The following is a 14,478-nucleotide window of genomic DNA, read 5'->3' on the forward strand; positions in this document are numbered from 1 at the left end:
TCAGCTCTCCAGCGGCAGCCATGTTTGTTGAAAACTAATTCAAATCAAGCGTTGGTGACGTAGTTGATAACGTTACGGTTGATCATCTGTCCATCATCGTATAAAGCCCGTCCTGACACTTTTATTGGCTGTAGTGTTTTTGGTTGGCAATAATTTCTCCCCAACGGAGCGATGCCAAACCGAACTTCCAGACCTCAAATGTTCGGTCTGGTATCCAGGCTAACGCTACTCACTCCCCGAGCAAAAATGCTTTATCCAGATTTGTTTGCTGGTGATAGGGTCGGCCCATTCCGTGACATCCTGACAATGGTGATGAATCTACAACAGACACACAGCCTTCTGTGTGTCACCGCCGAGCAGTACGTGGTGCCCACACCGCTCCTCCTGGATCTGTCCAGGGTAGCCGTTTTGGAATACTACGTTGTGGTGTGACTCAAGAGAATCGATGTATGGCAGCAAATTTTTTGTGCTGTTTTCGCTATATACCGAGGTTTGCATAATTGAACGTTAAGATTTTATGCGATTCTCTTCCATCTCTCAAACAAATGTCTCAACTTAAAGCGACAGTACACTATATGAGCATATCGTCATGGTCGTGTTCTAAATGTTCCTGCTTCATATGACGCATCATTACCATGACTGTGCTTATCTGTGATTAAAATTAAACTCTGCCATGTGCCAATCAGGTATTAAGCTGAAAGACAGGAATCCCTGCAAGCAAACTAATTTGCTGGGGTGATACACATTGAAGGAAACTGAAGATATGGTGGAAAAGTCTGGCAGAAATTTGTAAGCTGTGCACAGAAAATATAAATCATGGACAAATGATAGAGATCAGTATCACAAACTCACCACACATGGAGCTCTTGTGAAGGGCATCAATGTTTATTGTCAGGAATGATAAGTCTACGCATACAATAAAAATGTACAATAAAGCAAATTGTATTAGAAAAGGTGATCTTGCCATGATGGTAACACAACAGGTAAAGACGAGCAACTGCAGATGTGATACTCCACAACAGCGCAGTCTGCACCTCAAGCACTGGGAGCGTACTGCATAGCAAGCCTGTCAAAGTCATTCTCCTGTGTAAGAGGTGTGGACAGAGATACAGAAGAATTGTGAAAATTCAAAAAATTCTTACCAACGGGTAATTGTATATGTAATCAACAGAGGCGAGCCATCTTGGGTTTGCTTCATACTTTATGTTAATAATGTCATTGTACCCAAAAACTTGTGTGCAATAATTTTTGACTTTTTTGATCAGTTAAGGCTTTTAAAAGGGGCCATGGTCTGCAAAAAAAAATTATTACTAGTGAACTCTTCATGTTAGATGCTTGAAATGTCCAAGGGTTGTTCTGCACCATTATATGTCATTAATTTGTAAAAGACTTGGTCCACAGTTGCATATGTGATGCCAAGTGATGAAATAATAAAAAAAAAATGTTGTGCTTTGGAGCACTATATGTTTACAACAAACCACATCAGGGGCCGTATTCACAAAGAATCTTAGGGCTAAAAGTAGCTCATAAGTGGCGAATTTAGGAGAAACTCCTAAAAATAATGGGCGTGTCAGTCTTAAATGTAGGACTCCTAATTTTTTTTACTAAGAGCAATTCACAAAATATTTTATCCCTAAAAGTAGCACCTAAGTCTAGGACAGCTTAAAACTCCTCATGAGGACTCCTAAGTCACTAAGACCTATTCACAAAAAATCGTAAGATGGCTGCAGCCGACTTGGAATTGATAAAAGACATTGCTTAAACCGTGAAGGTATTAATATTGTCGTAGAATTAGCGCGGGATGCAATGACGCCTTTAAACAACGATGTGTCCCGAAGTGAAATGTTTGGAAACATAAAGATAGCCTATTTGGCTTCGCGGAAAACGCAAATGACGACACTGGGAATCATCATTCAGCCGTTTAATTCATCAAACTATCAACGCACTGTAAACCCCACATCATCCAACAGTTGGATGTACCGATGACTTGTGCATTTCAACGGAGAGCGGTCTGCAGCAAGTTTTTGAGAACTTACCAGCTGGATGCCGCTGTGGTGACAGTGGCTATTGGTCCTGGGATCAGTAGGCTTTCGCTTAGGCTATAGGTTTCACGTTCGTTTCGCTTTGATCAATTAAGATTGGAGGGCTTAAAGGGCCGCATGTGCTGATATTTGAAGTGGTCAAGGGCTGGAAATATAATAGCCTTACAGTTTGCTGGGTGCTTTAATTATTACTGCCTTGATTACATGCAATTGCCATATTTTATATTGATCGCTTTATATTTCTCTTAACGTGCAAAGTGTCATTCCCGTTGGATGCACAAACTTGTCATCATGCGTGTGCATTCTGCTAACTGCACTGTCCATAACTATTTAATATGACTTAATTTGAAGCCTAGGTCATTCTCTTATTTTCAGTCGATATAGTGGGATTGTTAGAGAGACGTCACGAATGAGTTTTTAATGAGAGAGCCTGTCAACAACCAATCACCGTCCTCACCCCTTCTAAACTCGTGCATGAGAAGCGACGTCATCCATAGCAACGGAGTTTTTATCTTAAGCTTAGGAGTTGGTATTATCCTTAGTATGAGTAGGTCTCAGAGCCGTTGTGAATCACTTTTAAGAAATTACTCCTACGTAAAAGGTTTTAGCGCGAGTTAGGAGCACTCCTAGTGGTAAGATAAAAGGCTTTGTGAATACGGCCCCAGATCTACAGAGAGCATGTTTTAATTAGTAAATGCACAAAATATGAAGTTGATACCTTGAACAACATGTTTTAATTAAAGTGATGTTTTGTTTATGTAGCCATGTGCTTCAGTTCCTTGTGCATCTGTCTCCACCCCTCACCTTATTAAGAAACAGGTGTGGGGCGGAGTAAGAGACACAAGAAACACTAGTTGTGGGGTACAATTACATTATTTACATAAAGTATAAAGCAAACCCAAGATGGTCTGTCAGGAAATGTTTCAAAATCTGATGATTTGACATGGAATTACAAAAGTCAAACAAAATGGACATGCTGCCTCTGTCACAAGGATGCCATTTAGCTTATAAATATTCTTAAATAACTTCCTTACCTTGGCAAAATAATCTCTGAGGAAAGGGTGTCCTTTGTGGGCATCTTTGAGCTGAGACAGATAGCGGTTTGTGACCTGCACAAAAGCACACAGTGGCTTAGAATCAACAACCATGACAAACATAAACAGCTGGCCTAAATGTCAAGGTCCTTGTGCAATCCCTTGTAGCGATTACTCAGAAGCTAACGCATCCTCACCTCAGGCGGTTTGCCCACATGCTGGGTCAACACAATGAGGTTGATAAGCATCTCAGGGTGGCCGCTGTCCTGCAGAGGATTTAACAGACATCAGTCAGTGAGCCTCAAATCCCCGAATCTTCAATCGAAGTAGAATTATTTAATACTGCATAGTAGTCAGCTGACAACAGTTCAAAGGCTCAGATGAATCATCAACGTGGCCACCAGTGATATTCCAGACACTAGAGCTTTGGCTGTGAAAGGGTTACCTTGTCCAGGGCGTCCTGAAGAACACCCTCTGCCTCCTCCCACTTGTTCTGGGCCATATGGCAGGCACCCTGGCCATTCAGGAGAAGCAGCGTGGGAGAGTACTTATCAGCCATCTCCTGAAAGATGTAGAACGCGTCCTGCAGTTTCTCTCCTCCCTGATGAGAATGGCACATAAGATAGGACATTTGTCTTTACTTCAACCTCACACTACACAAGATCCCACTTTATTTAATAGAAATAACAGAGTTGAACTTAACACTTGTGTAGTTATGAAACTATGCATCCTAATCTAGACAGTATGTCGGACTTGTGAGGGTTAGCCATCAGTGAAATTAGCAGAAACTCACAACGGCCAGATTGACCCACGCCGTGGCAAGCTGAGTCAGGGTGGCATCCTCATCCTGCTCCTGCATCTTCTTCAGCTCTTTCCTGTGAAAGTGTGCAAAGTCACTCTGATCAAATCCAAAACATCTATTTTTACTAAACAAAATGAGAACAAATATAAAACAGTTGAAGGGACAGTACCTTGCCAGATCGACTCGATCCAAAGACAACAAAAGCTGAATAGTCATGGCCATGCTACAGAGAAAAAGAAATATCTCTGTTCACCAAAGTAACAAACGCTTTGCTAATATTTTGAAGGGTAAACCATTTATTGCTATTGTTGTTTATAAATTACAGTGGAACTACATACCACTCTAGGCTTTCCCCCTGGTGGAGAGTTCGGAGTGCAGCATCTGTGTTTGATTCATGGAAATAGAGGGAAGCTGCCATGAGCAGAAAGGTAGTGTTGGCCACATCTACACTCTTGGCCATCTTTTTATCAAGCTCTGCCACAATAGCATCCCTGATGAAAGAAGATTTTACATTAATATAGATCAACTGATATGAATAACATGATTGAGGTGGCAAAAAACTGATACCTCCTGAGAATGTATCAACAGTTATTTGATTACTCTGTTTAATAGTGGCGTAAATACATTGTAAATGAGAGGGACAATGAATAGGCAAACAGCCCAATGTGTGATCTAACTTTTGTAAAGTCTAAAAAATATTTACACATAAGATGAGGTTGTTTAAGGTAGGGAAATTATGAAAACGTCAATGCAATGCATATAAGCTAATATAAGGCAATCCAATCAAGGCTTACTATAAATGTAATCTCACTAGTTTATGCACCTAGTTCAGTAATAACTCAGGTTAACAATGATGAAAACATATGCAACGTGTGATGTGACAGATTAATCATTGGATTACAGCTGTAATCCAACTGCATGGGTCAATCAGTGTCTTAAAAGTGGTGTGACATGCTGAACTTCTTTTCCTGTACCGGTTTGTCGTGTCTGTGTCGTGTCATGTGTACAATGGCACAGCATGTCTGATGATAATGTAAGAAGTGCAATGGCAATATGGCTGTCTTCTTATGAAGCATATAATTGGTATTAACAAAGCTTATTCTCGCTGTCTCTGTGTCTCTCTCGTACAGACAGGCTTGTTACTGAGCACACATTGTTAGAGATCCTTACCTTTTGCCTTCATTGGACAGGTAGTCTGCAAACATCTTCACAGCCTGCAGCTCCTCTGAGGAGCTGGGCTTGATGTCATCCATCACAACACCATATTTTCTCTGATAGGGATATTGAGGTGAAAAGAACAGCAGATTAAAATCATTCATATTTTCTTTACTCCACAGGTGCTTTAAGGAAATTATTGGATTAGGATTTTAGATTAGATTAGATTCAACTTTATTGTCATTGCACAGTATACAAGTAAAAAAGGCAACGGAATGCAGTTAGCATCTAACCAGAAGTGCAAAAGGAGAAGAGTAATGATTATGTGCATATGTATAGTGGTAATATAAAAATAGATAAATAGGGTATACAGTATGATATAAGATATGAGTGGTATGAACAGTAAGAACAGTAGAAGTATGTGCAAATGTGTAGTGGTAATATAAAAGATAAAAAGTAGTATGGAGTATGATACAAGATATAAGTGGTATGAACAGTTAGAACATGAGCCGCAATAAGGGTGATTAGTGCAGATGTGATATACAGTACCTTGCATAAGTATTCACCCCCTTGGATGTTTTACCCTTTTATTGCTTTTATAAATCTGTCATGGTCCATATAAGTTGGCTTTTTGGACAAAAAAAATCACAAAAAAGCCCTCTGTAATGTCAAAGTAAAAACAGATTCCTACACAGTTATGTAAATTAAATACAAATATGAAATGAAAATAAGTGATGGCATAAGTATTCACCCCCTTTAAATAGACTGACCTAATTCAACAGAGGTCCAGCCAATTGGTGCTAGAAGTCTCACAATAAGTGAAATGGGGATTAGTGTGCAGTGAATGTGTCTCAAGTGATTGTAGTATAACCACACCTGTGTCTGGAAGGTCCATTCACTGGTCAGTATTCAGTAATCAGTATTCCTGGCTATTGTTACACCATGAAGACCCAAGATTACTCTAAGCAACTCAGAGAAAAGGTTGTTGAAAAGTATAAGTCAGGGGAAGGATACAAAAAATGTCCAAGGCACTAAACATCCCCTGGAATTCTGTTAAATTCATCATCAAGAAATTGATGGATAATGGCACATGTGTAAATCTGCCTAGATCAGGCCGTCCTCACAAACTGAGTGACCGTGCAAGAAGGACACTAGTAAGAGAGGCCACCAATAGACCTATGACTACTCTGAAGGAGTTTCAAGCTTCAGCAGTTGAGATTGGAGAAACTCTGCATACAACAACTGTTGCCCGGGTTCTTCACCAATCAAAGCTTTCTGGAAGAGAGCCACTGTTGAAAAAAATGCTACACTTTGGTCTCATCAAACCACAGAACCTTCTTCCACTTGACCATGGAGACTCCCACATGTATGCAGAGTTTCTCCAATCTCAACTGCTGAAGCTTGAAACGCCTTCAGAGTAGTCATAGGTCTATTGGTGGCCTCTCTTACTAGTGTCCTTCTTGCACGGTCACTCAGTTTGTGAGGACGGCCTGATCAAGGCAGATTTACACATGTGCCATTATCCATCAATTTCTTGATGATGGATTTAACAGAATTCCAGGGGATGTTTAGGGCCTTGGACATTTTTTTGTATCCTTCCCCTGACTTATACTTTTCAACAACCTTTTCTCTGAGTTGCTTGGAGTGATCTTGGGTCTTCATGGTGTAACAATAGCCAGGAATACTGATTAGTGAATGAACATTCCAGACACAGGTGTGGTTATACTACAATCACTTGAGACATTCACTGCACACTGATCCCCATTTCACTAATTGTGAGACTTCTAGCACCAATTGGCTGGACCTCTGTTGAATTAGGGCAGTCTATTTAAAGGGGGTGAATACTTATGCAATCACCCGCCTGGACCAGCAGGTGGGTATCAGGGAGACTGCATTACTTTGGTTTAGCTCTAACCTCAAACATAGGACTTTCTCTGTCTCTATAGGCCAGTTCTCTTCATCATCTGCCCCTGTCTCTTATGGGGTCCCTCAGGGGTCCATACTGGGTCCCATACTATTCAGCCTGTATATGCTCCCACTGGGTGACATTATAAGAAAGCATAACATCTCTTTTCACCTCTATGCAGGTGATTCACAGCTTTACCTGCCATTAAAATCTAGGGACTCCATCCAATCTCTTCTGGTCTGTCTTGAAGACATTAGAAACTGGATGGCCAACAACTTCCTCCAGTTAAATGGTGACAAGACAGAAGTCATCATTTTTGGCCCCCCCAAGGCAAGATGCACTACTCTAAATAATTTAGGTTACTTCACTCCATTTGTCACACCCTTCGCCAGAAACCTAGGTGTCATCCTTGACTCTGAACTCTGTCTTGACAAACAGATTAGTAATGTTACCAACTTAGAGTGATTTCCCGCCTCAAAACCATCCTATCTCATAAAGACCTGGAGATAGTAATTCATGCCTTTATAACATCACGGCTGGATTATTGCAATTCCCTCTACCTCGGCCTCCCCCACTCCTCACTCAGACGTCTACAGCTGGTCCAAAATGCAGCTGCACGTCTTTTAACTGGCACCAAGAGGTGTGAGCACATCACCCCCATTCTGGCCTCCTTGCACTGGCTCCCCATTCATTTTAGGATACAGTTTAAAGTTTTATTATTTGTTTTTAAGGCACTCAATGGGCTGGCCCCAGCCTACATCACTGACCTTGTACAGCCACATTCAGTTCAAAGGTCCCTCAGATCCTGTACCAAAGGGTTTCTGCATGTGCCACGCTCACGGCTCAATCAGAAAGGAGACAGGGCCTTCGCTGTCGCCGCTCCACGTCTGTGGAACCAGCTCCCTCAGGACATCAGATCCGCCCCCTCTATTTCTGCCTTCAAGTCTAGGCTAAAAACCCACCTTTACTCCCTGGCCTTCCTTTCCCCCTGAACTGTTAACCCCCTGTTCTTGCCTATGTGGGCTGTTATTGTATTATTGTTATACTGTATTATTTGCCTTTTATGTCATTGTAAAGCACTTTGGTCAGTTTATGCTGTATATAAATGTGCTCTATAAATAAAGCTTACTTACTACTTATTTTCATTTAATTAACATAACTGTGTAGAAATCTGTTTTCACTTTGACATTAAAGAGGGCTATTTTGTGATTTTTTTTTTTGTCCAAAAAGCCAACATTGACCATGACAGATTTATAAAAGCAATAAAAGGGTAAATATCCAAGGGGGTGAATACTTATGCAAGGCACTGTAGCTATATGCAAAGTGCAGGTGAAGGTGGCAGTAGATGTCATAAATGATGTAGGAGACATAATAAGATATAAATACGATGAATATGGATATGGGCAACAATTTTAAATAAATATATATGAAACAATTTTAGTGCAAATGTACACTTCTTCAAATGGATTAGGTGGTTCACGCATTTGGTGTAGTTAAACAATCCAAGAAAGGATTCTCCCGCTTAATTTTACTTAGGTAACACCACAAACCATGTACAAGCAGGTCCAATGATTACAACAACAGCTTAACAGTATGCATACACATTGTTGTTTCAAGACATTGGATACAACACATCATATTATCAAGCACTAAATTCAAACCCTAGTCTGTAGTGACGACACTCACCTGAGCGATGTATGCTCTGTATAAGAATATGTCTCTCTCTGCTTCTTTTTCTGGACTTGATGGCTGCAAAGTGAAGTATTTACCGACAATCGTGAGGACTGAACAATTGATAAAATGAACAACATTAGCTACCACTCATTCTCAAAATGCTTCACGATGCACAAAGATTTGTCTTGTCACTTCTGCGGCTATCAACTGTCATTTTAGTTTCAGTGAAACCAATCACATATCATACTCAGACCCTGCTTCTCATAATGTATATAAAAGTGTAAGTTATTTAATGTAGCGGTTACACATACAAAAGCAGATGATTAATAATAATAGCGAACTCGGCTAGCCTTTTTCATGTTTAGGTGGAGAGTGCGAAAACAGCCACTTCGCTGGCTTGTTAGGACACTAGAGTAATAATCACCTTCACTTTCTGAGCTTCGTTAATGCAGTGTTGATAACTTCCAATGTAAAAGGCATTTTTGACATCGAAGAGCTCGTCAACTTCTCCTTGTTGTGTAGCCATGTTGATGAAACCAGGAAGGTATAAGAGACACGTCACTCCGGGCACGTCTTCACCGAAAATGGTGCTTAAACATGGAACCCCCACTGACCTCACTGCCACCTTGTGGTGTGGATGTCATGTAGAGGGACTGTCAATGAGAGAAGGTAAACCAGAATGTACGTCTAAATGCCCCGTTTCCCATCGTGTTTTTACGATGATATAAACTTTGGGGCATTTTTTGTTAATCTAACAGAATACATAAAGCAAAATGTAAAAGTTAAGTGGCTGGTTGCAGAGATTTAAAAACTTCAGATAACATTTTCCCCGAATTCTGAAAAAAAGTTTAACACTGCATAGCCTTGAATACTGACATATCTTTGCACACAATGCAAACTGCAGTGCAAACTTGATTAAAACGTATTGCCATGGGTCTTGAGAAAAACATTTGTGCATAAAAAGAGTAATTATACTGATTACTGGCTATTATTATGTCAATAAAATAGCTGTCTCAAACTATGCTTTATAAGTGTAGTGTAAAAGAACTGATCACCAATTGCTATTAGAACTAATTAACTTCATGGCATTATTTACTCATTTTTTGTATAGCTATAAACAGTCTAGCTTACGTCTGTAAATACTTCCCATGCTGATATCTCAAGAACATAGGAGCTTGAAGAACGGAAGTACTACTTTAGAATTATGTTTGCTTGACAGTATGTCACATGTCAACGTTTACCCTCGCCTGAAGGAGCATTAAAGGAATTGACCCCGACGTGATTTGAACACGCAACCTTCTGATCTGGAGTCAGACGCGCTACCGTTGCGCCACGAGGTCTTGCCAGTTTGGCTGGTACTAAAAAAGAAAAACACAAAATGCAAAGCTATATCTCATAAAATAACAAATTAAAAAGGGCGTGCCTGGTTTGTTTGGGTGCCATATAAAACTCCCAGGTGACGTCTTCTGTTCTTATGATTCGTGCCCTTAAGAAAAGAAAATCTTGTTTTTCAAGATGTTCAAAGCACTCCTAACAAACAGACATGGCATGCGTAGGGGCACATTTACACACCTTAAAATATCTGACAATATTTGTATTAATTTATTTTGATTATTTAAAAGTTGACAATCTTGCTGTGTGTGTGTGTGTGTGTGTGTGTGTGTGTGTGTGTGTGTGTGTGTGTGTGTGTGTGTGTGTGTGTGTGTGTGTGAGGGGGGGGGGGGGGGGGGGGGGGGTTCAAAACCTAAATTCAGTTAGTCTACTAGACAGGTTAGATGATCTGGGTGATAAGGATCTAAAGACTTACCCCTTGGTCAGAAGATGGCTGACTGCATAGAAGTAGCAGTGAAAATCGGATAATGCCGAATGTGGGAAAGCATGCCGTGGACATACTAAAAATATAGGTCGATTGACCACAGGATGGCACAGGACGTGTCTGGAGGAAGCTACTGGAGAGTGAATTTTTTTAGGCACCATATTATCAGTTTCCACTTTGCACATCCTACATCTTACAGTGATTTAGGTGTTTTTGTGTCATGCATCATGAATTGTACAATAGTGTTTTTTGTGTGACAGAATACTCTGTGGTCCCTATATACACTGTGCATTTATAAAAAAAAACTTGAATTTGAATTTAGCAGCATTATTAAGTGCACTACTGAATGCTTGACCTAGAAGGTAAGGATGAGAAAAGGCTTATTGCCTTGCAATGATACCCTCACCTCCCAGATACAGGTGAGGAAAGCAAAGATTGTCGCTGCAGTTGAAAGACAGTACCTCGCATGAAACCTTTCAAGGACATGGTAACGGGTTGGCAACACTATAAAGAAGCACCCACACTGCGTTTCACAGAGATAAACAGATTTAGCAGTCTAGTGTTGGTGTTCCTACTGAAGCTGACACAACAGCAGAAGATCCCAAGATGATGGCAAGCCCTGAGATACCTTCCGAAGGCTCAATCAAAGAGGAATTCTCAACCCAGTTGACTAATTTAATACGAAAAAGTGACAGTATGCTTCCTACTTCATTTCGACTCCCTGGATACAAAACAAAGTCATTACTCTTCCTCTTGCTATATTTTTGAAAGGTAGTTCTTTAGTTAGTTGTTCTTGTGTATTTGTGTAATATTTTGAAGATTTCTTCTCAGATGAACCTACTTGATGTTGACAGCCAAGATGTTGACAATGGTCCGGAAGCAGTTGTAGAGGGTATGTTTAGATCACAAATGACACAATATCAATTAAAAATGTAATGTACAGAATTTTAATGATTGAATATATCTCCCATACTATGAATAAACCTTGACAGAGTTTTCCTTCACTCCCAGTGGATCTTCAAACACAGGCTCCGTGTCCGTGGGCCCACTCGATGCTGTTGGCTAAGAGAGTGATGGTGACACTCCTGAAGTAGTTATAGACGGTATACTTAGTTAACACAAAACTTCACTGTCACTGCCATGATATTAAGAAAATATAATATATAACACTGTAATGATTGAATGTGTTCCATGATGTATGTTGTATGTACCTTTGAAACTTCACACGAATGCAGTGTGTTGATGGATACTCCTGAAAGAGCCTCTTATTGTCCACCTGTACTGCAGTCATTGAATCAGGTATGTTGTTTTAATATAGGTAGTTTGAATGTACATACAGCAACTTACAAGTAATGCTTCTTTGTTTTTTATTGTCTGATACTATGAATTTGATTTATTTTCACAGCTTACTTTTGGTTCAAAACGAGTACCGTGATTGTGGTTTTGGGACAGTTGTAAACAGTAGGACACATACTGCACAAAAATGACAACCATTATATATCAAAACTATACTTTATTATAATAATGCTACATCATAACTTACTATATTGCTATATGCATGCAGTAATCTTTGGTAGCTAGTATGTTTTCGTGTCGAGAGCAGTGAGATGTACACGGTGATGGATAATACTGGATGGAAGATGTTGAGTGTGAACGAAGAGGAATTGTTATTACTATTTGTAGTTATTTCAAGTTACAGTCAGTGATTCTGGCGACAGTTTGTTGCTATTTTACCTCAAATGCAACCACCCCCACTTTCTGTGCTTTCAAAGCAATGTACTGATTGGCTGGAGTTGTTTATAGCTCAGCCAGAGCCACTATGTTTGCTTCCCATTTTCAATGCCAGGACTACTGCTAGGACACACAGAACAGACAGTTAGATATTAATCTGGTTAGAGATATTGGTGCCTATAGTGTTACCTGCGTTATAGCAAAGACCAGCGTCATTTTTAACACACTATTTGATAATTAAAGAATTGACCCCGACGTGATTTGAACACGCAACCTTCTGATCTGGAGTCAGACGCGCTACCGTTGCGCCACGAGGTCCTTCAAAACAGCAATATGTCTAATCATACCAATCATAGATATACATGGATCACTCCAATCAGCCCATTAAGTTCTTAAAACGGATACATTGAATCGTGACCTTCTATCCATTAGCGTGAACTTGGCTTAAACTTGTGTGACGTTACGCAAAACGACCTTCCTCATCACTCCGCTGAAAATAGCTGAAGCTACGACAACTCGTCAAAGTAAGTAACCACGATATGTTTTTCTTTTTCTCACGTCTCCATATCGTATTGATTGACAAGCCAAGTTAACGTTAACGCTTTCACTGGAGTTACGTGCTAAACCAAACCGATTTAACGTTGCTACGTCTAATAAAGTTTGCTATGAATGGTATAACTACTTTAATGTTACTCTGAGCTGATACAGGCACATATACAAGCATTCTATTGCTATCTGTATATGACGCCTGACCAGCGGTGTTAAGCGTCATTTCATCGTTTATCATATAAGTTATATGATATGATATAACTACTGTAACTGATCATGCACAATATGATTGCTATTGATAACGTTAACGGTACAGGAGTGTATGTTTATGTGCTGCAGTGTCTCAGTGTATTGTTTAAAGCATGCTTACATTCAGTGTTTACTTGTTGACAACTGTGCAGTATTTGTTTATTGTACCTGTTGTATTGTTCTAGTGAGTTAGCTTATAACATTGATTTAAAGTATTTGCAGTTAGGCTATTATAAATGGTTGCTGTGTATTAAATCTATACACTAACTGCTGTAGGGAAGTAAGTGCGTAGTATTACAAATCATTGTTATCAAATTTCAGATCACAAAGGAGCTGACTGGCCATGGCAGGGGGACAATTCTTTAGGTGACCTCCATTGGCAACAAGGTTGGCTAGATCCTGACCAGTGTGGTGTCAGTTCAGGATGGGATGCAGGGGACCTCACTCTGTTGCGGCAGACAACGAGGGAGCAGCTCAGGCAGGAGGGTGTGCTAGCCCTTACTGATCTTCTGGTGGACAGGCGAATAAGTAGAAAGGACCTATGCCAGTACTGCCGCAGGAGGACATGTGGCGTGGAGGCCGCCATCAACTTTATTGAGCTGCTGCTGCAGGATCTGGGGGGGGACCCTGACTGCTGCTGCCTTATCACTCCCCTCCAGGAAAGACACAAAGCCAAAGTTCTTCATTTACTGATGGATTTATTTTTCTCTTTTAATTCATTTGTAATCCAACGTCGAACTGGTTAAAAGCAGTAAAAACACAATCAACAGACAATCAAACCAAACAATCAAACCCAAAGAAATCAAAGAAATAAAGCATCATAAATACACAAACATACCTCGTTGGCTGCATAACGATTGAGAGGGGAAATGAGGCAAGGTAAACGCAATCACACTCATCAGCTTGGACTCAGCGGTATACTACCATGACCGCGAGCCGGCGTCTCAGGTCTCCTAGTCAGGTACAATGTATGCTACCATAATAAGGGTGTGTGTGTGACCCCTGACCCCCATGACCTCATTCCTATGAAACTAAACCCAATCATGAGACAGACAAAAGGTAAAACAAACTTATCAAAACGAAAATAATCACCACAAACAAAACTTAAACAAAAATAAACAAAACTAAATCTAAACAATTACATGCCTCCTCCCTGACTGCTTCCACCATGCTATAGCCAGGTGTCCCAGCCTCTCCTGATGAGTCTGGGTTATATACATTTATAATTGGTGTAAAGAAATAAAATCACTGTATCTGCATTCTGTCCCTCATGTTTTCAAAATGTGTCGCTCATCAGTTTGTTTGTTTTTTTCTCTCAGGCTGTGGATGATTCTGGCGTGCCAGGCATGGACCGAGTTTACAGCATGGCTCCCCCGAACCAGGCCCCCCCGAACCAGGCCCAGTTCACTAGTACTACCCGGCTGGGACCGGCTGGGACTTCCCTGCTCCACCCTCAGGCCCTCAGCTGTTCATGCTGGGTCCAGTGACCTCACAGGGGCCTGTGCTGGGTGCTAGCCTCG

At 40.6% G+C, this 14,478-nt stretch overlaps 1 protein-coding gene across 1 annotated transcript; it reads right to left on the reverse strand.

Annotated features, from left to right (window-relative positions):
- Positions 1 to 852: 852 nt before the first annotated feature.
- cope (COPI coat complex subunit epsilon) lies at positions 853 to 9,178 on the reverse strand. Its single transcript, XM_080838135.1, has 10 exons — positions 9,038 to 9,178; positions 8,626 to 8,688; positions 5,049 to 5,149; positions 4,217 to 4,369; positions 4,048 to 4,101; positions 3,870 to 3,951; positions 3,522 to 3,677; positions 3,274 to 3,342; positions 3,077 to 3,151; positions 853 to 1,083 (listed from the first exon to the last, which is right to left on the reverse strand). Exons 1-10 carry the CDS (start codon positions 9,137 to 9,139, stop codon positions 1,036 to 1,038), a joined length of 903 nt encoding a protein of 300 aa, XP_080694261.1. The 5' UTR covers positions 9,140 to 9,178; the 3' UTR covers positions 853 to 1,035.
- Between the last annotated feature and the right edge of the window lie 5,300 nt (positions 9,179 to 14,478).

The sequence above is a fragment of the Sprattus sprattus genome, assembly GCF_963457725.1.
Source record: "Sprattus sprattus genome assembly, chromosome: 4".
In the NCBI taxonomy this organism is placed as follows: Eukaryota; Metazoa; Chordata; class Actinopteri; order Clupeiformes; family Clupeidae; genus Sprattus; species Sprattus sprattus.

Excerpts from the sequence above, each read along its gene's own strand:
- cope (XM_080838135.1), bottom strand. The coding sequence starts at position 9,139 with ATGGCTACACAACAAGGAGAAGTTGACGAGCTCTTCGATGTCAAAAAT. Across the intron at positions 8,689-9,037 it reads ACGAAGCTCAGAAAGTGAAG|CCATCAAGTCCAGAAAAAGA; the intron begins GTGATTATTACT and ends TTCACTTTGCAG. Across the intron at positions 5,150-8,625 it reads ACAGAGCATACATCGCTCAG|AGAAAATATGGTGTTGTGAT; the intron begins GTGAGTGTCGTC and ends TATCCCTATCAG.